This window comes from Choloepus didactylus, chromosome 9, assembly GCF_015220235.1.
Source record: "Choloepus didactylus isolate mChoDid1 chromosome 9, mChoDid1.pri, whole genome shotgun sequence".
Taxonomy (NCBI): Eukaryota; Metazoa; Chordata; class Mammalia; order Pilosa; family Megalonychidae; genus Choloepus; species Choloepus didactylus.
The window spans coordinates 98,807,587-98,832,240 of NC_051315.1; the positions used below are offsets into that span (position 1 = coordinate 98,807,587).

Genomic DNA, 24,654 nt, shown 5'->3' on the forward strand with positions numbered 1-24,654 from the left:
AAACTACAATGAGATACCATTTCACATCCACTAGAATGGCTACTATTAAAAAGAAAAAAAAACAGAAAATAAGTGTTGGAGAGAATGTGGAGAAATAGGAACACTCACTCATTGGTGGGGATGTAAGAGTGCAGTGCTGTGGAGAACAGTTGGGTGGTTCCTTAGAAAGTCTAAGAATAGAATTACCATATAACCTGGCAATTCCATTTCTAGGTTTATACCCAAAAGAACTGAAAACAGGGACTCAAACAGATATTTGTATACCGCTATTTATAGTGGCATTAGTAGTAACCGCCAAAAGATGGAAGCGACCCATGTGTCCATCAACCGATAATCAAAATGTGGCATAGACACACAATGGAATATTATTCAGTCATAAAAAGGAATGAAGTTCTGATACATGAGACAACATGGATGAACCCGGAAGACATAATGTTGAGTGAAATATGCCAGACACACAAGGACAAATACTACATAATCTCACTGATATGAAATAATTAGAGTAAGAAAACCCATAGAATCAGAAATTAGAATATGTGTTATCAGAGGCCAGGGTGAGAATAGGGAATAGGGACTTAATGCTTAATTGGTACAGTTTCTGTCGGGGGAATGGAAAAGTTTTGGTAATGGACAGTGGTGACGGTAGCACAACATTGTAAATGCAATTAATACCACTGAATTATAATTACATATGATTGTACAGTATAGTGACCCATAAGGTAAACTATGGACTATGATTAATATTATAATTGTAATAATATTCTTTCATCAATTATAACAATGATACCAGACTAATGTAAAGTGTAAATAATAGGGAAAACTTTGGTTGGGAGGGCAGTATATGGGAACTCTGTATTTTCTGCATGATTTTTCTGTAAACTACAACCTTTCTAATACAAAGAAATTAAAAATTAAATTCAAAAAACTTAAAAAAGCAGCTTTCCTCAAACAATAAAGTACATTTTGTCCCAAGTGGAATCTTTATTTTCTCCATTACAATAAAACTAGATTCAATAAAAGAAATAATACTTGCACATATAAGGAAAAATCAATCTGCTACAGTGGTAATTTAAGAATTAAAACAAAAAGGAAGGCTTACATGTGTCTTTCATATCTGAGGGTTTCTCGGATGGACCATGCAACCTGGTATGGTGAGGCCTGCTCTGAGTCCTCCAATTCCTCTCCACTCTCTTCAGACCAGTCCAACCCTGGGACAGACAAGGGGATACTGGAAGTCAGAAAATTTTTACTTTTATTTAAGATGTAGATAAAAAGTTACTTAAATACAGAACCTCACACCTATGGCAAGTACTATAATAGTGCAAATGCCTCCTGAGGAATCACATTCCTGTTGTTTCATAGATATTAATAATGAATATGTAACATAACACTCAGTTTTTAAAAAGATGACACTGTAACGAAAAGGCTATATTCCAGAGATGAACTTCTGTTATCAGATACTTCATTAATGAGCTAGAAACAACATATGGAAAAATACAAAGTTTAGGTTCAAAAAAAAGAAAAAAAAGGTAAAATGTAAGTATCAAAATATCACACACTAAAATGATGTTAGAGAAACCTAGAACATACTCAAGTGGGTGAGAGAAGCCCAACTTATGTCCAATCAACTCACTCTACTTCAATACAGAGAGGGCTCCAGGGGCCTAGAATAAATGGTCAAAGGTAAACTGCTCCATCCCCCTTTCCCAACAACTCTGGAGGCAATGGGTCCACTCACTGGCAGGAATATTCCCTGGCTCCTGCCCACTATGGGAAGAGGGAATGTTTTATTACTAATGCAGTTGGGGTATGGGATTTCTTTCAATAATTTAAACAACAGCTGCTGCATTTTGTGCTTCATTTTGTAAAACAAGTTTAGAGGGAAAAGTAGAGGCATATAGTATTAATTAATTAATCATTGATTTTGTTAAGTTCTATATTAATTGCTATTTTGCTGATGGTTATTAGTTATATTAATTATAAATTAAAATTATGTATTAATGATTATTTATTAAATGTAGGTTTTTAATATTGGATAATTTTAGTTCCCCAAATGAAGATTTTACCCTTTTTAAAGTATCATATCTTGACAAGATCTTGATAAATACTAATGTTGCATAGCCTAAAGTATAACAGTATATGAGAACTATATAACTTAAATTATACTCATTCTGCAGTGAAACTAATTTATTAGATGCCTTAAAAACTATTTTATTTATGTCTTACTTGTTGAGAACCTCAAAAATCAAAAGGACTTTTCAGATCCATATCATAGTTTAAATGAGTTTACATGTGCCAAATAGGGAAATTAAGAAAAGGTTAATTGAAATGCAAGTTATAAATGCTTAAAATTAAATAACACATTGCCAATGGCATAAAGAAACCTCATACCAGTTTCAAGATGACTATCTAAAATGTCAGGTCACCTTAAGAAAGAAGTCATTTTCTCTCAACTAAAATACATTAGCAATTTGTTAAGAAAAAAAAAAAATTAAGTGATAACAGCGGCATCAACTTCAGTATTCTAAGAAAGGTGAGGTCCTTCAAACACAAAAGTGATTCTTCACGCACCTTTTAAAAATAGAACATGAGTTCTCTTTTGTTTCTGTAGAAGTAATCATAATTTCTACTAAGACACCTATACCTTCTATGAAAAAATCAAAATCTACCTGATGATAAATTGAATGTGTTTCTCCTGTTGTGAAATTAACTGTACAATAAAGCAAACCTTTGATCTTGGCTTTATTATCACTAGTTTTAATGTAACTAACAAATAACCACCCAGACAGGGCTGTAAAATTAACTTCTAGCTGAATTTTGTTTTTTAAGGTACTCTTGCTGACATAATTGCATAATATGCTTGATTACAATAGTTGCATTACAATTTTGGTTCCTCCAGAAAAACCTGTGTTTTGAAAATTTGGGCCCCTAATATGTTTTAATTTTTAAGAATGGCAATACTTTTTCTGTAATCTTTTTTCTGTTCAGAAATAATAGAATAAAATCAGTTGAAATCTGAAAATCAATAGTCTCCTAATTCAGCTATCTTCCTGCAGTATCAAGTTTAGTTTCAAGACTAATAATTATCAGCATCAGAAATAAATGAAAGTATAAATAAAAATTTAATTGATGATATAAGGTAACAAATTAGTAGCCCAAGGGATGGAATTAATCAATACATAGCTTTGGAACAAGAGGCAACCATTTGGGAAAAAAAATAAGTTTGAACTCTACCTCAAACAACCCCTAAATGAATTCCAGATATAGATGACTAAAATGTAAATAATAAAAGTTTAAAAGACTAGAAGAAAAATTAGGCAAATATATATTTTCCTATATATATCTGTCTATCTATACAGAGAGAGAAGTCCCATACAAGGGATAAAACTGATTCAAAAAGGAAGAAATCATAACGAAAGAGAATACATAAAAATTTTAAACTCCTAAATTTTAAAATCATTGTTAAAGAGATTTAAAATAAAAAATTGGAGGGGAGAAGCATTGCAACAAACATGTTAAATATGTATAGAAGATTTTACCAATCAGTTAAAAAAGAGTAACACTTTAATAAAAATGGATAAAGAAACAAAAAGGCAAAATAAATAAGAAAAACAAATGTCCAAAAAGTGTATGTACAAAATGTTCAACTACATAATGGATCCAAAATAGTGGTTCTCAAAGCATATTTTGTAGATCCCCAAAACCCTTTCAGGGGACTCCCAAATTCAACCTTATTTTCAAAATAATACTAAGGCATCGATTGCTTTTTTCAACATGTTGACATTTGTACTGAAGGTACAAAAACAGTGGTGGGTAAAACTGCTGGCACCTTAGCATGAATCAAGGCAGTGGTATCATGGTATCAAACTGTACTAGTAGCCACTATAGTTATTCTTTACCACCATGATTCACAGTTTAACGGGGGAAAAAAAAAAAAGGACGTTTTATTGAAGAATGTCCTTGAAGAAGCAGTTGTTTAAAGATCTTTATTTTATTAAATCTCACCCCTTGAGTACATGTCTTTCTAATATTTACTGTGACTAAATGTGAAATATACATAAAGCACTTGCACAATTTTTCCAACTGTTTTTTACTCAACACCTTTTTTATTCAACACCTTTTTTACTTGAGTGACTAACAAACTATGGTTATTAACACTTGGATATTTGGCAATCATTTTCTCTTAAACGAACATAGTGAGACCATCATGTCAAGGAAAACCACTGACAGTATTTGATGTTACCAATGATAAAATTCAAACTTTCACTTGAAAGCTCGATTTTTGGAAAACTTGTATTCCACACTAAAAGCCTCAGAAATCTCCTACAGTTAGGCTTTTCTGATGACACTGGGTAATATTAACAGATGTCATTCTTGTTGAATGTGAATATTAAAATTCCTAAGTGTGACTATTAATGAAATGTGTCAACATTTGGAACATCTGCCTAACTCAGTGAGTCAATATTTTTCAAATGACCAACAATGTGATGGTACAGAATCATGGATGGATAAAAGATCCATTCAAAGTGTAAGCTAGACTAATGGATTTTAATGTAACAGAGTAAGAAATGTTCACTGATATGGTTTCAGATTCCAAATTACCATTTGTTGAGTTTCAGTATAGATTGAAAGAAGAGTATCCACAATTATTGGAAAAATACTCCTCCGTATCCATATCCATATGAATAGGAATCCATATTCTCAATCACTTCAACCAAAACCAAATAAATACCACAACATATCACATATCACAATATATTAAATGCAGAAGCAGTAATCCCAGACATTAGATTTGCCAAAGGAAATATAAAACAATGCCACTCTTTACTATATATGTGTTTTAGAAACACAGTGATTTTTCATAAAAAGAACATACTAACACAGTGAGTTTACTGCTATTTTTAAATGAATTCATATTTTAAAAATTTCTCGGTTTTAACTCCTAATCTAGAATATATCAATAGATGTAACTCACATATCCAAAAGCTCTATAAAGGGATCTTGAGATAAAAAATTTGAGAAACACTGATCTAAGATATGCAAATTAAAGAAAATTTTAAAATCAAATTTGCAAAGGCCAAAAAATTACAATATTCAGGGCTGCCAAAAAGGTAGAGAAACTGCCATTCTTTATATACTGCTGAAAGAAGGGTATACTGACACAATAATTCTGAAGAAAATCTGGCAACACATATCAAAAGCCTTAAAGAAAAAAGCTTAAAGAAATGGCAATTCCACTTTTAGGAATCTAGCTGAAGGAAAAAATAAAGATGTAATTAAAGACAGTAATTCTTTGATGCAAGACTGTACACCTACAACATTTTACAATGATATAAACTGGAAATGACTTAAATTGGATATAGAATTGAGCCATGAGAAATTCTGTTGTATATAAAAAATTACTAACTTGAAAATACATTACGAAAAATTTTAAAACGTTACAAAACAGTATGTGTAGCAGAAACTCAATTTTATATATCTACAAGCAAGTCATACATGTTTTAACGACACATGAAACAATATAAAAGTATATGAGAATGACTACCCCCAAATCCTTAAAAACATACCCTGTCCAATTCCATACCCTTTGTCCTAGCCAATGTTAACAGGGTGGTCTTGTATATCCTTTACACTTTTATCTTTCTATATACGTTTTTTTAAAGTTTTTGTTTCTTTTTACAAAAATGGGATAAGTAGAATACAAAACTCTTGATTTTTTTGTCTACTTGTTAATATAATAGGGATAGTTCCAGGTCAATAGTTACAGATATCATCCATTCTTTTTAAAAACTGCATAATACTTCATAAAACATACATGTACCATAATTTAATCAAAGTTTCTTATTGGATAGTCAGATGTTTGCAGATTTTTAACATTGCAAGCAATGATTTGATAAACATCCTTGCACACTTATCCTTACATTCTGATATTTTTTTATCCATAAGATAAAGTACCAAAGGTGAGTTTACTGGCTATACATATATTTTTAATTAATAGATATTGCCAGATTACTTACCAGCAATGTATGAGATCCCATATCCTCACCAACATGGGATATAATTTTTGCCAATAATAAAATGGTAACTGATTATTTTAATTTGTGTTTCCCCACCTGCTATGGAGGTTGAGGTTTTCATTTGTCTATTGACATTGATATTTCTTCTTTCTCTATTCATATCATTTGCCCATTTTTCTGTTGCTGTAATAGTCATGTAAATAATTTTTCCTACAGTTAAAGTCATAGCTCACACCACATTCAAGAATAAATTTCAAATGAGTTAAAGGTTTAAATAATCAAAAACAACAAGACCAAACAATCAAACTAATAATTGAAAACATAGAATATCTTGGGATAGAGGAGATTTTTTTCAAGAAAGATAGAAAACTCAGAAGTGATAAAGGAATGATAGACAGTTTGACTACATGAAAATTTAAAAGTTTTACCTGTATTTTCTCACTTTTTAATCATGAACAGATAATGCTTTGGTAATTAAAAAAAAATGAAGTTGTTTTTCTTTTTAACTGTCAGCACACATTAATAATGCTATCGTAATCCAAAGTCCTAAGATAACCATGACGAGAACTTCATTAGACACACAGGAACTGAGCTCAGAGAGGCACACAACCAAACACAACTGCCTTTTAATCTTGCACTGTTAATAAGAAGAGAAGCTATGACTGGGATTCTAAATTCCCAACTTCTTTTTTCTATATCCTATTCCCCAAGTCCTATCCCCTCTAACAGCATATTTACTTTAAGGTGATCTGCTCAACAATAGTATTTTTGCTTGTACAACTCTGTACAAGTGCTCTTCTACCCCCATCACATATGTGGTAGTTAGGAGAGCAAAGCCTCATGCAACAGGGCACATCTTGTTATATTTTACATAGATGATATGGCAAAACAAGATGACAACTTACCTAAATGGGGAAACAGATCAGTGTTCAACTGATGCTTCTGGGTGCACAGTTTCACCAGTCTCTGCAGCCGGCTTATACAAGAGAAGTGTGGTGAGAAGGTTGTAGCTTTCATGAGGACCCGGTTGGTCCTGGGTGGGTCGACAGCAGGGGCCCTGCTGGATGGCAGGAGGGGCAGAGGCCTCTTGTGAGACAACTGCCTTGCTTGTGCTATAGTGTGTGTGGTGGGTGCCACTCCCTGCATTGGTAGGCTGGTGTTCTGAGGTTGAGGTGACTTGCAGACTAAACCCTGCGGTGGCGCTGGAGGTTTTAAAGAAGTGGACAAAGGTGGCACGTGGGAGTGCTGCTGCGGAGGCGGCTGCTGTGAAGGTGCAGGAGGGGGACTAAAGTGCTCTTGTCGAACTTTTAAAATTTCTGTCTCTCTCTGGCGCTGCCGATTTTGGGCCAACTTACTCTGCAACTTCTTTCTCACAGTTGCCCCTTTCTTTAGGTCATCATCTTCCTCGTTGAAAGCAAATGGGTCTTCCAACTCAGTTTCCAGATAGTGGAGAGGGACCCTTGCCCCTGGTGGAGAGAGGGACATTCCATCCAGTCCATTGGGCATCTTCAAGGGCAGCGTGGGCACTGTCAGGCTAAAGGCCATGGTATCCATCTGGTGCCTGACCTTTACCTCATCTATAGGATCATTCTTTTTCTTCCTCTCTTTTTTCGGGATAAAGCCAAGTACCTGCAAGTGGCTGTTGCAGTACCTTTAAAAAACACACATAAGCAAGTGAAAATGTTCATTATAAATATTAAGAAAGTAGAATACACAAGTATATATAAAACATAAATCCTAATTTGTTAAAAAATGTATGACTATGGGAACTCTGCATTCATGGATTTGATATATACAAATTCCACTACTCTCGAGCAATTCTCTTAAGTCTGTGCAACTTTGCTGAGGCAAATATGTGACTTGTACGTGCACAGAGGCTGACAGGCAGAAGCAAGTAATTCAGCCAGTAAGTGGCCCTGGATAACTGCCCAGCTATTGCTTCTCACAAGGCTTTGTTCTTCTCTATTTACAGCACACAAAGTAACTCATCAAGAGTCTGAAGGATCACTTAAAATTCTCTTCTGGAGAAAAATATATTTCCCAATGCCATTCAAGTATTTGAAGATTCACAAAGATCTTCTGACATAACCCTTAAGAATGTCAAGTATCTACTAAGTGTTTTACTTACACACGTACATGCATACAGAGAGAATAAATAGAATGGAAGGAGAAAGTAAAATAAAATCAATTAGTGGGAGTACATGTGAAATGGGTTTCTCAGTAGCTAGATATAAGTACATGGATTGTTTCACCTGGTGCCTACCTGCAGTAGGTACTAAAATAATGCCATTGATACAGATGAGGAAACTAAACATTACAGAAATTAAACATCTTGCACAATACCACCCAACTGGAAAGCAACAGAACTTGGAATTACACTAGAATCACAGTTCATGGAGGCTCTTCTTAGTCTTCAACAACGGGTTGGTTGTTTTTGTAATTTAAATGCTATTTTTTAAAATGTTATGAAAGGATACAGTACTTTCATACAATGAGGAAGTAGAATAAATGGTATGCCAACAATCACACTGAAAACTTATGGAGGCTTTAAAACAACAGAAAAGTAGTGTTTCCTAACTCATATTTCTTATACAGTTTCACAGTATGTTAGCATGTATGCCACAAAAACAGTATTCCACACTTAAAACAAGTATGGAAAAAGATAGCTTAAACAAAATTAAGCAATGGTTTGTTGTCATTTATTTCTGTTGAGTGACTTTTCTCAAAGCATTTTGCATGATAATGTGCATTAGGAAGCTCCAAGAAGAAGATGTACACATCCAAGAGTGTTTCCCAAACTTATTTGAAAATAGAACCTATTTTCAACGGCAGCACACCTGTGATATTTCCAAAGAACACAGTTTGGGAAAAGAGGCAACAGAATGAATACTTAACGTCACTCTTCAAATCCACTGGGCCACTTCAAAAATATTTTATCAATAATTGTTAAAATGGGAGATCTTATGTGGTATAAATGTTACCACAATAAAAATTAAAAAAACAAAACAAAACAAGAAACCCTAGAACTGTACAACACAAAGAGCGAACTCTAATATAAACTATGGACTTTAGTTAATAATATAGTTATAATAACATTGGTTCATGAATTGTGACAAATGTAATTACACTAATGTAAAATGTTAATAATAAAGAAAATGTGGGGAGGGGTAGGGCAGGGTATGGAACGCTTTGTACTTCTGCATGATTTTTCTGTAAACCTACAACTGCTCTAAAAGAAACAAGACAGATACCAAATAATCAAGACTTATAATGTGCCTATTAGGGTCTGCTGGTTTGCCTTAGAAATAAATCTATCAGAGGCAGTCTTTTATTTTAAATAGGCCTACTAAGAAAAAAGCTCTCTGGCCAGTAAAGGGAAGAGTTGGTCTCATATATATCATCAACACAACAGATCCATAACGCTGTGGCCAGCAAGTTAAAGAGTATCAGGGATAAATGCATTAATCAAGAAGATTCCAAGACAAGAAAAACATGCTAATAAAGAGAAAAAGTTTTCAGTTGTTTTCAACTCATTTTAAAATTAACAAAAGGATTAACTTTTTTGGTGGTGAGAGATGGGGTGTTTTTTATTTAAAAATCAAACTTCTCATTTACATGTGGGCAGCTGCAACTGGTAAAAAGGCTACAATGTCATATTACTTAACATTCAGAGGCTAACCTGCATAAACAACCCTTCTTCAACCCCCACCTTTAACCCTTACCACTCCAGCTTCTTTGTGAGCACTATCACAACAAATAAAAAAAACCTGCCCCTTCTAAAACAGAAAAATTCTTCATATCGAGAACTAGGACAGCTTACTTAGTTGTGAATAACATTTAAAATAGTTACACAAATACGAATTTCTAGGGTATAAGAGTAAATGTACAGGGGAGTAACTGCTAATGGGTATAGGACGTACCCATTGGGGGTATGAAAATGTTCTAAAATTAGATTTAGGTAATAGCTGCAAAACTATGAGTATACTAAAAAATACTGAATTGTACACTTTAAATGGGCAAACTGCATGACATGTGAAGTATATCTTAATAAAGCTATTCCAAAAAAAATAATAAATATACAGGAAACAAAATTTCTTGGCAAATATATACTACATATATATATAAATAACATTTATATATATTTATAAAACTATAACAAACTTAAATTTAAAGATTTATTATATAAAATCACAGATTTAATATAACCACTAATCTCTGAGAAACCAAGGCTACAAAAATGAGCCTTAGCTTCCTAATGTACAAGTATATTAGAAAATACTTTATTTTTTAATTATATTAGTACATTCATGAGCATATCAATATGCTCATGACATATTCGATTTCAAAAAAGTGGAAACCCGTAAGTTAGCATCTATAATTCACTCCAGATAACTAAGCTAGAAGCTGACCACCATCCAGATAATTTTGTTGATTAAAAGTCCTTGGGATTTTGCTTTACAAAACAACATATAAAACCATTTTAAATCTTCCAAAAGAGCAAGTGCATTAACAATAGTGAAAATTTATTTTTAAAAGCATATTATTCAGTATAGTTACAATAATTTACATTTTATACACAGGTTTAGACACAGTATTACATGGATTCAACCTAGATTTCTTCAGATACATTGCCTCCTTCTGAGGTCCACTCAAATCTATTTTCAAACAACCATACAAACAACAAAATAGTATTAATGCCACTTGTATTCATATGGCCTTGGATCAATTTTGAAAAAAAAATATGTAACTTAGTGCCTGTTAAACATAGCTTCTCCTGATATATCAACAAAAAGTCCTTTCTCTTATCTTGTTATAAAAAGAGAAAAGGACTTCAAAGATAAAGGTGAAAACCGCTTCAGAGGATTAATATTTTGGAGAAATTCAGAGGGACTCACACTTCAGTTCTTGCTATTAGCTATTAAAACAATACTACCTTCAGCTCAAATGAAAAAAAAAAAATCCAAGACTGTTAACTACAACTGTGATAAATGATTTTAAGACAAAATTATGGAGATGTGTTTACAGTGGAGCGTGAGGGAAAAAAATTAATCTAAGTTCATCCATTCTTCAAGTTAAAAGGGGGGTGAGGTTAGAAATGATCATATGTAGCATGCTAAAACCAAACTGGAGAGAGATGTTTAGCCTAATACCTAAGTTCCTTTCTTGCTTGGAATTAAAATTTTATTCCTTGCCTCACTAAGCAGCTGTTTCTAACTTTCACATATTGTAACTGAAGCCTTAAGGGCTGATTAGAAATTCTAAGAGAGCTTTTCCAAATCCCCACATTACACTATGCTCATTTTGGTGGGATCTCTATCAATACAAATTATTTATTTCACACTTTACATGTAAAAAATGCTTATCATGACCAATAAAATACACAATTTCTTTTTCCAAGCTATTTATTTATGAAGTTGACATTGGATGTAGGTTGTGTATTTATTTTTTAAGGTAGAGGTAGTAAAAAGTTCAAATTTTCTACCTAAAGATAACAGTATCTAAAACTTTCAGAAAACAAGCGTTCATCTCCCTGTAATGTTCTACAATGATCAAAAGGGTTTCAAGAGAGAACTGAAGAAAAGAGACAGGAAAAAAATATTATATGTGAAAGATAGCATGAACTTTCCTCACAATATAAAAGGTCAATAACCAAGCTTTAAAAACACCTCCACATTTTTTTTTTAACTAAGGAAAGCATAAATTCACAATTCAAGTGATACCCTTAATGGGAAAACACAGTTTCTAAATTATGGTGAGTACACTACATATGAAACTCTTTTTAACGAAAAGAGGAAAGATTATAAAACAATGCCAAACACCATTGCTTAGAAGTCTGATAGGAAGTAAATCTTTAGGATGATAAATGAAGTATTCTTTTTTCCTTTTTTAATAAGTACATACCTCACTACCTTTCAAGCATAGATTAAAACCAAACAAACAAACAACCCCAAATTATTACCATTAGTTAAAACACCTAATTAGGACTGATAATTTCCCTCATTTTGGCAGATGATAAATATAAGAAAAGTAGTCAGGAACTATTTTATAAGGTCACAAACCAAACAAATCAGTATCAAGACTTCAAGGAGCAGCTTTAAAGGGAAAATTTTTTTAAATAATTCTAGAAAATCTGTACAGTCAATATAAAGAAGAAAACATTCAAACATACATTTCAAATAATTCCCCAAATTCACACATCATTTTTTGAAATTTGTCATTCTCATCTTTCTTCAGAAGCATTCCAAAGTTTACTCAGGTTCCCCATAGAATGCAACATTTAAATTTATCTTACCAAAAAATTTTAACAAAGAAAAATTCCAAGCTTACTAATTAAATCAAGCATTGATTCCTGTCATTAGCTCTTACCTGCGATCCTCAGATTTGGGGATGGGGTTGGTGCAGCGTTGGCTGTTATACTTGGCCACATATTCACATTGCTTGAAGGGGGCAGTCTTGTCCTCCAGAACGTGTCTGATACAGAAGGCGTAGCCGTTGAGTCGCCGCTGCTTGCACAGTTTGGGGCTATATGAGCACAAGGGCTTATTGTCAACCTCAGAGAAGTGTATATGTTTCCCTTCAAACATCACGTGACTCTATTCCTTGTGAACATCAGCTAAAAGGCCACCACAAAAAAAGAAACCCAATGATAAATCAGAAAGCATAAGGCAGATTTAAGTTGAGAATTTCACTGAGGGACTTCTGACCCCACAGTCATACCTGATTTTAAATCTTCTGCACCATAGCAATGTTAAGAGAACCCCAAGGATACCACAGTTCGGAATGCTGCAGAATCAAGATGAAGCAGATTGTCTACGAAAACATCAAAAGGCCTAGTTAACATAGAAATAAGCAAAACTGGCTTACCCTGGAATATAATGTATCACCTTTCCTAACGTGATGGATTCTTTATTGTAATTCCACATCCCAATAAATTCAAATAAGAAATTAGGAGGAATTATAAAATATTAAGTTACCTTACCCAAAGGAATTGAACTAAGTAACTTTTACTCTCGTTAAGTTTTGTAAATACCACAAAGCAGCAGTGCTCCTTCACCAAATAATGTCATAAGGCGGCAGATCTTTCTTTTTATGTCATTACTGTAGTTCCATGTTTTACATATTTTCAGAACCCAAATCCCTTTACAATCCCAATGGAATGAATGACAGACCTAAAACTTCCTCAGAAATTCTACACTTTTTAGATATGTTGGGAAAATATTTGGCAATTTGTAACAAGTATGTCTATGAAACACACATACACAAATACACAAGTGCAAATCCTTGCTTTAAAAATGCTTTTTTCCTTTAATATTCCCCCACACTTATCCCTTCTTGAGCCCAAAGTCTAGTCACCCAACCACACTTCCATCATTCAGTTCAGTGATATGCACCACACGGTGTTACATAAAATAAGATGATAATCACGGCTTATGAGACTTTGGAAATCTTAGGAAGGAAGAAATTAAACAATACTCACTGCCACTACACACACAATGTCCAACAGTAGCATTTGTATTTTATAACATCATATAGTCTACAATGAAACAGAATCAAATCATTTGTGAAGCCAGGATTTTAATGAGTTGATGTGGTCTAACTCACCCTCCTCCATACTCCCAAAGACACCCAGATGGCTGGTGGAACAGCTTCGACACCAGTTACAGAAAAACTCAAGAAATACCCTCTCCTTTGAAAACTGGATATGAAGTTTCTTATACCAGTGAATGACAGGATACATGAATGCTTGAAGAGTCAGAAGGCATAGTTGTTCAAGTCCCAAATCTGCCACTTACTGTGTTACCTTGAACAAATCATTTAACCTCTCCGAACCTCAGTTTCCTCATCTGTAAAATAGGGATAATAATAGTAGCTATGTTATCACCAAATTGCTCTAAGCAAAACATGCCACACACTAAGTACTGTGCCTAGTGTCTGGTAAGCAATGGACAAAGCATGCAACACACTAAGTATTGTGCCTAGTATGTAGTAAGCAATGGGCAAATAGAATAGTGATTCATAAATTTTAATTATTACCATTACTACTTTCCACCTGCTGGTAATAAATGTAGAGAATTTGTATTCCCCTTAAAAAACATCTCACTTTAGGAGAGGGGGAAAAAAAAACACCTGAAATATTAGCCTAGTTAATAAAAACCATATTCATTACCAAGTAAACCTCACATATAGCAATGTCAAAAAAAAAAAACTAAGAACTTTCCCTTTTCACCGTCTTAGGATGCAAGGAGGAAAAGTTTGACTAAAAATTTTAGATTTAGCTGCCCTGACTGGGTCTGGGTGTTTGGGACAGGAAATATTTCAAAGCAAACCCATGCTGTTTTTCATTTTTACACTGTTACACTGTTACACTCTTTGCCCTGTATCTACCTGGCAAACACATAAATCTTTCACCAATTGGTTCAGGTAAATCTACATAAATTTCAAAAAAAAATACCATGGATAAAAGTAAGTGTAAGAAGAAGACATATGAGAATATTTTATAAATTATCAAGAGGTTTGAGGGCAGGATGGAGGAATATGAGGACTATGGAGGGCAATACACTTTTCACTGACATAATCTGGGTATGCAATCACACCATCTGTCAAGATTGATCAGGTCTCTGTTCCAATTTTTTACATCTTACTATTTTTTTTCCTAATTGTGATGACTGAATAAAACAATGTTGAATAATAAGGGCCATACACATCCTCCTAACTATAAATGATAATGTTTGGAGTCAACGCTAGGAATAATGCTGACTTTTACCTTAAGACAACATTTCCTCTTATGTTAAGGAAGTATTGATTCCTATTTTATTAAGAGTTTTCTTGTTTGTTTGCTTTTGAATCAGAATAAAGGTTAATTTTACCAAATTCTTTTTCAGCATCTAGAGAGATGATTATTTTTTGCTTTTGGCATTTTAAAAATAGGGTGTTTAGTATTTCCTGATGCTGAACTCTTCTTATATGCCTGAGATGAATACAACTTAGCCACAGTATATTCTTTCTTTTAATGTGCTACTGAATCACACTTGCTGATATTTAGGATTTTTGCATTTTGAGAATGGTCTAGAGTTTCCTTTTTGTACTTTGTCAGAATTTGGTATCAATATAATGTTTAAAAACTAATTTAGAAAGTTTCTCTTTTTGAACAATTTAAAAAACACTGCAGTTATCATGTCCCTAAGAAGGTTGCCTAGGTATAGTGCTTTCTGGCCCAGTAGCTCAGGTTTCCAAATTTATCTGCATAGATTTAGCAGAGTGACCTCTTACATTTAATTTCCTAAATGATCTATGATTCTCTACCATATTCTGTTTGTGTTCACGTATGTGAAATCTGTATTTTTTCCTTTTGTTCATGATTAGGTTCTGTAGGGTTCTAATATTTTTATCAAGAGCCTCTTAAAAAAACTCTAGGATTTATTAGTACCTTCACTTTTCTGTTTTCTAATTTATCAACTTCTGCTCTTATTTTCACTTTCTTTTTTCCAGTTTATTTTGTCATTTTTTCTAACTTCTTGGGTTGAATTTTTTAAATTTTCATTCTTTTCTTGCATAGTAATTTATTTATATCTGTGTATTTTCTTCTGGGTACTGCTTTAGCCGTATCTCATAGGTACTAATATAGAGATTTTTTATTATCAGTAATTTCTAGCTGATTTGGATTTCATATTTTAATTTCTCCTTTGACCCCAGCGTTACTTAAATTTTTAGATGGTAGGGTTTTAGGCTTTCCTTTGTTCTTTTCCTAATTAAGAACAGAGGGCATAATCTGCATATATTCATGTATTATCTCTACTTTTTTCTTTGACTGGGATTTTCTTTGGAGCCAAATAGGTATTGAAACAGTATTCATTGTTTCCAGGGTATATTGTTTGATACACCATATATGTTGTTTTTATACCTTACATCATGCTATTAATGTCCCCTATGTCGTTATATATTTTGTCTGCTTGTTTTGTGAAGGGATGGAAGAAATGAATCAAAATCCCCTACTATAGTCTGATTTCTGTGTTTCTACTTATATTTATTACAGTTTTTCTTTCTTAAAAATTTTAATGCTACACTATTTGGTATACGAGAATCATGACCAATAGACTGTCACTCTTTACATTAAGCAACGTAACTCAACTGAAGCTTTTTGTCTTGAATTCAACCTTAGTTGACATGAATATCTGGACTTTTTCGGTTTGAACTGCCAGTTAAGACTTTGCCCATCCTTTCATTCTCAAGTTTTCTGAGGCACTAAATTTTATATCAGAGTTTGGCAAACTATGGACAAATTCAGCCCAACTGCTTGTTTTTATAAAGTTTTATTGGAACACTGCCATACTCATTCATTCATATATTGTCTACGGCTGCTTTTGTGCTATAACAGTAGAGCAGAGAATTTGTGAAAGAGACCATATGACCATAGAGTCTAAAATATTTATTAAAATATTATTTGCCAATCCCTGTTTTAAATGTATCTCCTATTGAGTTTGAATTTTTGCTCCAATCTGAGTGTCATTCTCTCTTTCATTTTTAATTAGAGAAGTTATTTGTAGGGTTACAGAAAAATCAAGCAGAAAGTAGAGTTCTCATATGTCATTTTCTTAATAAATGATTTATCCTATTTATATCTTATATTTATTGATATGACAGATACTTCATCTTAGTTCTACTATCTTAATTTCTTGCATTGCTTTTTGCTCTTAATCCCATCTTTTTATTACATATTTCACTATGCAGTCTGCTTTCTTGGAAGATTTATAGTTTGTCTCCTTTAGAAAACATTTCTTTACTACACACTAACAGTATCAGTATACGTATCACTGTTATCAACATTGATCCCATGTTATAAGCAATGACAAAAATTCCCATATTTGTAACTACCTAACCATTTCCAACTCCCAGTATATTTTCCTTATGTTACTATTTCAGCATTATCATGGTTTAAACATTTCATCTGAGTTCTACATTTAAATTTAATCGCTGCTAATCACTAGCATTTTTAACTTAATTTCCACTTATCTCTTGACTGAATGGTTTATAATATTGTCTTTCCCCAACCCTTGCCACTAAGGGCTAACTTACGGGAACCAAGCCATGGTTTTTCTGTTTGGAAATATATGTCAATTGATATTATATTTAAACTATAGCTTGCCTGGATATAAAATTCTTAGGTCACACTTTTTTGGTATACTAACTTTGTAGATATTATTCCATGTCTTCTAGAACTGAATGTTAGAAAAGCCTGAAGCCAGCCTCTGTATTTCCCTTCTTTATAAGTGATAATTTATTTTTTCCATTTTGGCCTAACAATAAAAGTCTTCACATTTAAAGGCTAGAAACTATCCAGAATTTCAAATTTTCTTTTATTGTGGGAAACTCTTCTTTAATGTCTTGAACATTTTTTTCTGCTTCATTTATTCTCTTCTCTTCTTGAGGGACACCAATTATTGGTAGGCTAGATTTACTGCATTTCATTTACGTCATTCTCTCCCTAGTCCTTCTTAATTTTTATTCTATTTTGAAGTTCTCAAATTTCTCAAGCTTGCCTCCATTATCCTCAGCTATAGTGTATATTTATTACTTCAAATGTGAACTTCATTTCTACGACAACTGTATTTTCTCTTTCACTTTTTTGCTGTTTCTGTCAACTCACTCTTACCTCCTTTTCTTGTCTTATTTATTTCTTGAGCTTTTGTATCTCTTGCCCTCCTCCCCTGGACTATAGAGAACTATTTGGTCATAATTTTCACCTGCTCTAGTATCCAAAAATATTTATCACCAGCACACTTACAGGGGCCCGTACGGCACAAATTTAGGGGGAAAGTAATGTAGGCTTTATTTCTCTACAGCTGACCGTGGTTAGTGGCTGTACAGGTGCTTGCTGCCAGTTTCTCTCTCACTCTCACCTTCCTGCAAAAATGGTATGACTGCATAATCTGTCATTCAGCCTTACTTCTCCCACCACTTGGAGAGCCCAATGAACATACCCAGCTTAGCCATTCCACACTTTGGGGTTATTGGTTTTGTCCCCACAGCGTGACATATACACTTAGAAGAAAGCTGTTTTTCCCTCATTTTGCCTGAGTTATGTGAAGGAAATCATCCTTTCTTGGCATCCTCCCTTTCCCTGTTTCAATTTTCACTGCAGTCAATAACACTTATTCACATACTCTGATTACAAGGTTACGGTAGTTATCAAAGATTGTGTTTCCTGTCTCTCATTCTCATTCTTTTAGTTGTTTCGGAGAGGAGAGAAGACAGGTGTCAATACACTGTCATCATTAACCAAAAATATCTTTTAAGAGTCTGTATATGATAAAATATATGATAATAAAATCAAAACCATACCTAATTTTTTTTACAATAAACATATTACTTTGGAAATAATTTGGTATTCTTTTATTTTAGAGAATAAACATGCTGCTAAAGAAGGTACCAAACAAATTCAGTTCATGTGCACTGTCAAATTCACGTGATTCTAGCTTTAAGGGAAAGTATTTATTAATCACTTATGAAAAGTCATCATTTTGGCAGGAGGTGTGGAGGATATAATAGTAAGAGACATAACTTTGGCCCTGAGAAGATTACAATTTATGAGATGAGACTCATTAACCCAAAGAAAGTAAGTGAATTATGGGGGACCTTACCCACAGCTCTGGGTACACCAGGTTCCTCTAGTCTTGCCAAGCCTCCTAAGAGCAGGCTGCTCCCTCTACCCAGAGCAAGAGACTTCTTCTCTTACTTCCTACCCAGTGCCCCCTCTTCTGTCCAACCCTAATCTAATCTTCAGAGTACAGTTTATGCCACATGCAGACTCCCAAAGGCTGAGTTAGTCAGGTGCCCCTCTGAGCTACTCTGCCTCCCTATTTTGGCACTGATCATGTTCTACTGTAATTGTCTATTCTATAGTATTTCCTCCTAGACAATAACCTCCCAGAAGGATGAACAATTTTTTGTTCATCATTATATCCCAGGGTCTAGCACAGTGCACACAAGTTAACTATAAACTGAATGCAAAGATTCAATGACAGTATCACTCATTTCAAGACTGTCTACACATGGGTTATGATAGTCAACCACTGATCATTAAATAATTTAAAAATCATTAAATTTGTATGTCAGATAGTCTACACAATTATTCCCAAGAGCCAGTCATATAGCAAAACAAAGTTAGTGCACTTTAGAAGCTTTAAAATATAGACTATTCCAGAACATTTGACAAAATAAAATCAAATGTTTCATCAAACAGATGTTGTATAATTTGCTACCCAATATTTATTTAGCAACTAATGTTCAAAAATGTAAGCACTCATTAAAACATTCTGCCTACTCAACTTCCTTCTAACTCTAAGAATTCATAAATCTATTCAACTTCTCTTCTTTTAGCACGTGACCACAATATTCCAAAGCCCTCACTAATCACCTCTACTCTACTCCTTCTATGCCACTTCAAAAGTGTTTAATTTCAACAGCTTATAAACTTCTCTTCAACCTTAATTTTGAAGAGAATTACAAAATTATCTATCTAAAATATCTACCTGTGATTACTTTTTCCTTCCAATTTCTTCTGATTTTTAATGTTTTTCAAGTTTTACTAAAAGCCATCTTTATATCATTCTTTGCAAATTCCTTTTGAATAGTCAGCTATTCTCCATTTTCAAATCCATCATTTAAAACCTCAATTTATTCATTATATTTCTTCCTTCTAAATGACTATTATTTTAATACCAAATCACTTTTCTATAAACTGGAAATAAATATTCACTCAGTCTTCTCTATAACAAATCTTCTTTTCTTTTTTAAATAAAGAAGAAACCATGATAAAACACCTACATTTTAAAAATTCTTTATCTCGAGCATTTCACAACTAGAGCTCCTTACACCACCTTATCAAAGGGGAAGTTCACATCACTTTGGTTCTCTGACATTCATTGTAAGATAAAAAGAAGAGGGAGAACATTTAATATATAAAGACCATAAAATTTTAATTAAATGTCTTTTAGACCCTAGCATTTAAATACTATCACATTTTCCAATCCCTGAATTTAAAAAAAAACCTATAATCTCTAGCTTTTAACACATGATGAGTGTTACTTGAAAAGGAAAAAACTTAGCCATACTAAATTTATTAATAACTTCAGTAGCTATGATCTTTACCTGTGAAGATTACTTGCTTAAAATATAAATGGATCTATGCTCCTTTAAAGGACAGAATGCAGGTAATTAAGCACTTTAGAGCAGCAGCAGAATATACTATCTTATACAATACCACAAAGCTAAAATAATTATTACTGAGAATGACAATATTCAAGTCTCACAGAAAAAACTGTATCCAATTTTTACAATAAACATATTACTTTGGAAATAATTTTGTATTTTTTTATTTTAGAGAATAAACATGCTGTTAAAGAAGGTACCAAACAAATTCAGTCCTGGAACTCAAGAGTAGGAAATATAGTTAGGTGTAATATCTTAAAAATAATTTAAAAAATTGTAAACCCTTCCCCTGATATTCTATGCTGTTTAATTGAAAAATAAAACAATTCATTTCCATACTTTCCATCTTCGAGGAAATATAGAGGAATAAGACATTAGCAAGGAGAAAAAAAGTAAGGAAGATAAGCTTCTAAGATAAGCATCCTGACAGCGCTTTCACTTTTCCAACAGTAACCATAAAACAATTTGAAAAAAATATGAACATTATTCTCTTTGGGACTGCCACTGTATCACCTCCATGAGGAACTTCTGTATGTCCTTATGTTCTTTTGATTCTCATGTTTCAGGAGCATGTTGATTTCACTGCCATAGCATTTCCCCCTAACTGCCATCTGTAATCTTATATTCCACCACCTTTCAAGAGCCTAGATCTACAATATACCTTACAATTTTTTGATAAACTAGCACGAATCTAAATTCTCAGAATGTTAATTTTCCAATATAATTTAATGCAAATGAAAAGACCATTTACTTATCCCAGAAGGAGGGGTTACTGTTAAAAAAATCACATTTAGAATCTCATACCTTAAGGTCTCAAAAATGTTTTTCCTCCATTTTGGAATAGTTTTAATTCAACTTTATGGAGCACAAAATGTATTAAGGTACTAAACACATGAGCATATTGATTAAAACATGAAACTAATATTCCACATATCAGTCTGAAAAGTAGTAAAATTAGACTGAGGAATGATGAAAATCTACCAACTGATGTGATCAAAGAGCAAGAATCAGTGAGAAAACTGCTTATAACCCCAAAATATAAGCAATATTCATTATAATTAAGTTAAAACTAGAATATTTTAAAAGAAATCAAAAAAATGCTTATCGGATATCTATAAAACTGCACTCGAACACCACTGTACAAATACATTTATATTATTAATAATTTAAATGGTCATTACACTAGTTCCTTACCTGATTTATTAGAAAGGGAAAGATAGTTTAGGCAGTGGTAAAGAGCACTCATTGTCTCTGCTGGTTATTATGGGACTCCTATCTGGTTCTGCTAATTACTAGTTGTAGGACCTTGGGCAACTTATTCAGATTTCAGTTTTCTCATCTGTGAAGGGAGGGTATAATAGTACATACCTCACTGAGTCGTTTAGGAGAGTTAAATTAGGAATTTCATGAACCATGGTACCCAGTGTAGTAATAGGAATTATTAGAAGCATTAAGCAGAAATATTAGTGTTATCATTTTAATCTAGAATCTGCTGGGCTAAAAGGCACTCTGGCTGCTAGTGGTTTTATGAATGGTACAGTCTAATTCTTCATTAATTCAGGCCCTCCCACTTTCTTGAGGTTAGGATAACAGAATCCACTGAGAACTGTTCTCTTATAATCTACATTAAAAATCTAATATTAAAAATATTTTCTACATTCTACAGAGCATCTATATTCTGATATTCTTGTAATGCAAAATACTAGCAGAATGAGAAATGTGTGATTGGTCATGGCATATATTAGCTCTAGTTAATAACTGTTCATAACAAATGTTTTCTGAGTTCCCATCTATGTCACAGCCACTCTGTATTGTTACAGAAATATTGTATTGCAGGAGGAAAAGAAAGAAAGAAAAACTAAATTGTAGCTTACTCCTCAAAGTTCTTTTGTTCTGCTAAGAATCTTAAACTAATGACTGGTTTGTTGCTCAATTCATCATATATTTCCATCCTTATCTTACTTGACCTCCAGGCAACATTTGTCCTTGTTGACCACTTTTCTCTTTCTTGAAAATCTCTCCTTTCTGGCAACTCAGTAAGTGGTTTCCCTTTTCTTGCCCCCTCCCTTGTGTTCCTCTGGCTTTTTAAATCTTACTAAAGGGCTGCAAGATGAAATGCCTACAGGAGTGGGCCAGGAGCAGACTTTGACAAGCTTTGCTCCTCCAAAGGCAGCTAACCAGTTTCAGAAAACTATTACAATAAAACAAACAAACAAGCAAAAACCCAAATTTCTCCACAAATCTCGTAATTTTTCATGTCAGTAACATTTAAACTTTAAAAATACAAGATGTGAACTTGAGCAAGTTATTTTATAAATCTTTTCCTCTATTTATTATGAAAATAGTAATGATAAAATCAAACACAAAAAGTGTGAGCCAAACATTTCTTTTATTATAATTTCTACTCTACACCTATCCTAAAACCAGAGATTATGAACCCAGGCTTCAAACCAAATGTTCAAAATTGTGAATGTGCACCTGTGACTTGTTTGGGGAAGGGTTCATAAAGTTCATCAGATTCTCAAAAGGGTCCCTGACTAAAAAACACTAAGAACACCAACTAAGCCAAATTTATCTACTTCTACAAGTTTGGTGCCTTTTCTGAGGATGTTTCCCAACTGTACATCAAGCCCAGTTCTCTCCTAAGAGCCAGAGCATACCACTGGCCATCTCTAGCTAGATGCCCCAAAGGCCAAAACCGAATGCATCAACTCACAACAACCCCAATACACTTGCCTACCCCTATTCCCTCAAACCTGCTCCTCCTACTGTCCGCTGTACCTCACCAGTCACTTAAGCCAGGAACCCAGAAAACTACCTGCAATATCTGCTTTTAGTCCTCATCCTGCCGCTCTGGTCTGGTCAGCCTATGCAGAGAACTTTACCTCTTCAACCTCCCTCCCTCGCTTCTCTCCAAATCCATAGCCCAACTTAGTTCAAGCTCTCTTCAGCTCTTCTCAGCAGCTGCCCTACTGATCTAATTCCATTCTTGCCCTCCTTTATTCCACTCTTTGTACAGATCAAATCCTCTAAAACACAAATAATTATCTGGCAAAGGCCTTCAGTGACTGGCTATAAATTTAAAAGATAAATCCAAACTCCTTCACCTAGCATATAAAGTCTCTATAATCTAGCCAGGACGACCTGTCACTCCCTCACTGTCTTCCTACTCTCCCAACTCCTGGGTGTTACCAAACAGAGATATGCAATACACAACTCCTTCCATTCGTTTAATGGCAGAAACCTCTTCTGGAAAGTCCTGCTTTAAGGCCTGCCTCTAGGCTAGAGAAAGAAATAGGTTTCCTCCTCCAGGCTAACCTATACTTTATCATTCAATGTCCATTTATTTTTCTTCTCCAATAGACTACAAACTCCTCAAGGGCAGAGAATGTGTCTGTGGATTACAAGGCCCAGAGCAGCCACAAAGAAGTTTATCAGTTAAAAGAATGAACTAGAGCTGGCTTCAGCTGCCCCTAACACCGCCCCAGGTAAACTCCATCATCTTCCCTAGATGAACCTCAATAAGCCACATGCAACTGGTCATTTTCAAAGTGATGCAAGGTACAACGCACAGTCACCCCCCAAGCACAGTCACTGATGTTCTCTGCACGCCATCCCCCCCGGAAGAGCTTAAAGGGAGGAGTCAGAAATAAAACAAACCCACCTTCTTCTTTGTACTTACCACTCCTTTACACTTGCCAACTTTCTGAATTCAACAGCAGAAGCTAGGCTAATGTCAAGCTGCTGAAACTCACGATAAATATATAGCTCATTTTTTACTGGCACAAAATATTTATTTGCCCCATGACAGTAACTATATTATTCTATCTGCGCTCAAATACTTATTAGTATTAATATATTCTGAAGTCAAGAACTCTGAAAATTCAAATCAAGGACACTAAAAATCTTTAGAGGAAAATATACGAAGGTTTTGTACCAGGCACTATTCTAAAGGCTTTATATGCAATTCTCATCTAATATTCACAGCAATCCTATGAAGTAGGTATTATTATTATCCCCTTTCACAGATGAAGAAACTGAGACTTAATGACATTTAGTAATTTGTCCAAGGTCACATGGATAGGATTCAAGGCCAGTTGGGCTCCAGAGCCCACATTTTCAACCAATACAAAACTATACAACCGTTGTTACACTCAAGATACAAAGTTCACGTTTATGTTGTATGCACGCAGCACACGTGCTGGCACAAAAAGAAAGAAAACAACAAAATGTCAACAAGAGTTATTTCTTGAAAGCAGGGTGAATAGGTTTATTTTCCAAATACAGTATGAGAATGTATTACTTTCAGTTGGAAAAAAATCAAGTAAGGGAAATGTTATTACATGGCACTAATAGAAAGGTATAGTGGGTTTAGGGGAATTAACATTTAATGAGCACCTACTATGGACCAAGCACAGGGCTACTGCAT

General features: G+C 33.8%; 1 protein-coding gene across 7 annotated transcripts in view; it reads right to left on the minus strand.

The window, feature by feature from the left end:
* INO80D (INO80 complex subunit D) overlaps positions 1 to 24,654 on the minus strand; it is a 99,107-nt gene that overhangs the window by 70,878 nt on the left and 3,575 nt on the right. For 5 of the 7 annotated variants that reach the window (XM_037850066.1, XM_037850068.1, XM_037850064.1 and 2 more), the window contains exons 2-5: positions 12,735 to 12,827; positions 12,384 to 12,630; positions 6,923 to 7,668; positions 1,100 to 1,208 (exon numbers count right to left, since the gene is read on the minus strand). In XM_037850066.1, coding sequence (XP_037705994.1) covers positions 1,100 to 1,208; positions 6,923 to 7,668; positions 12,384 to 12,601 — 1,073 coding nt within the window. In that variant the 5' untranslated portion in view covers positions 12,602 to 12,630; positions 12,735 to 12,827. The remainder of the gene's footprint in view (positions 1 to 1,099; positions 1,209 to 6,922; positions 7,669 to 12,383; positions 12,631 to 12,734; positions 12,828 to 24,654) is intronic. The other 2 variants (XM_037850069.1, XM_037850070.1) reach the window with 1 other exon arrangement.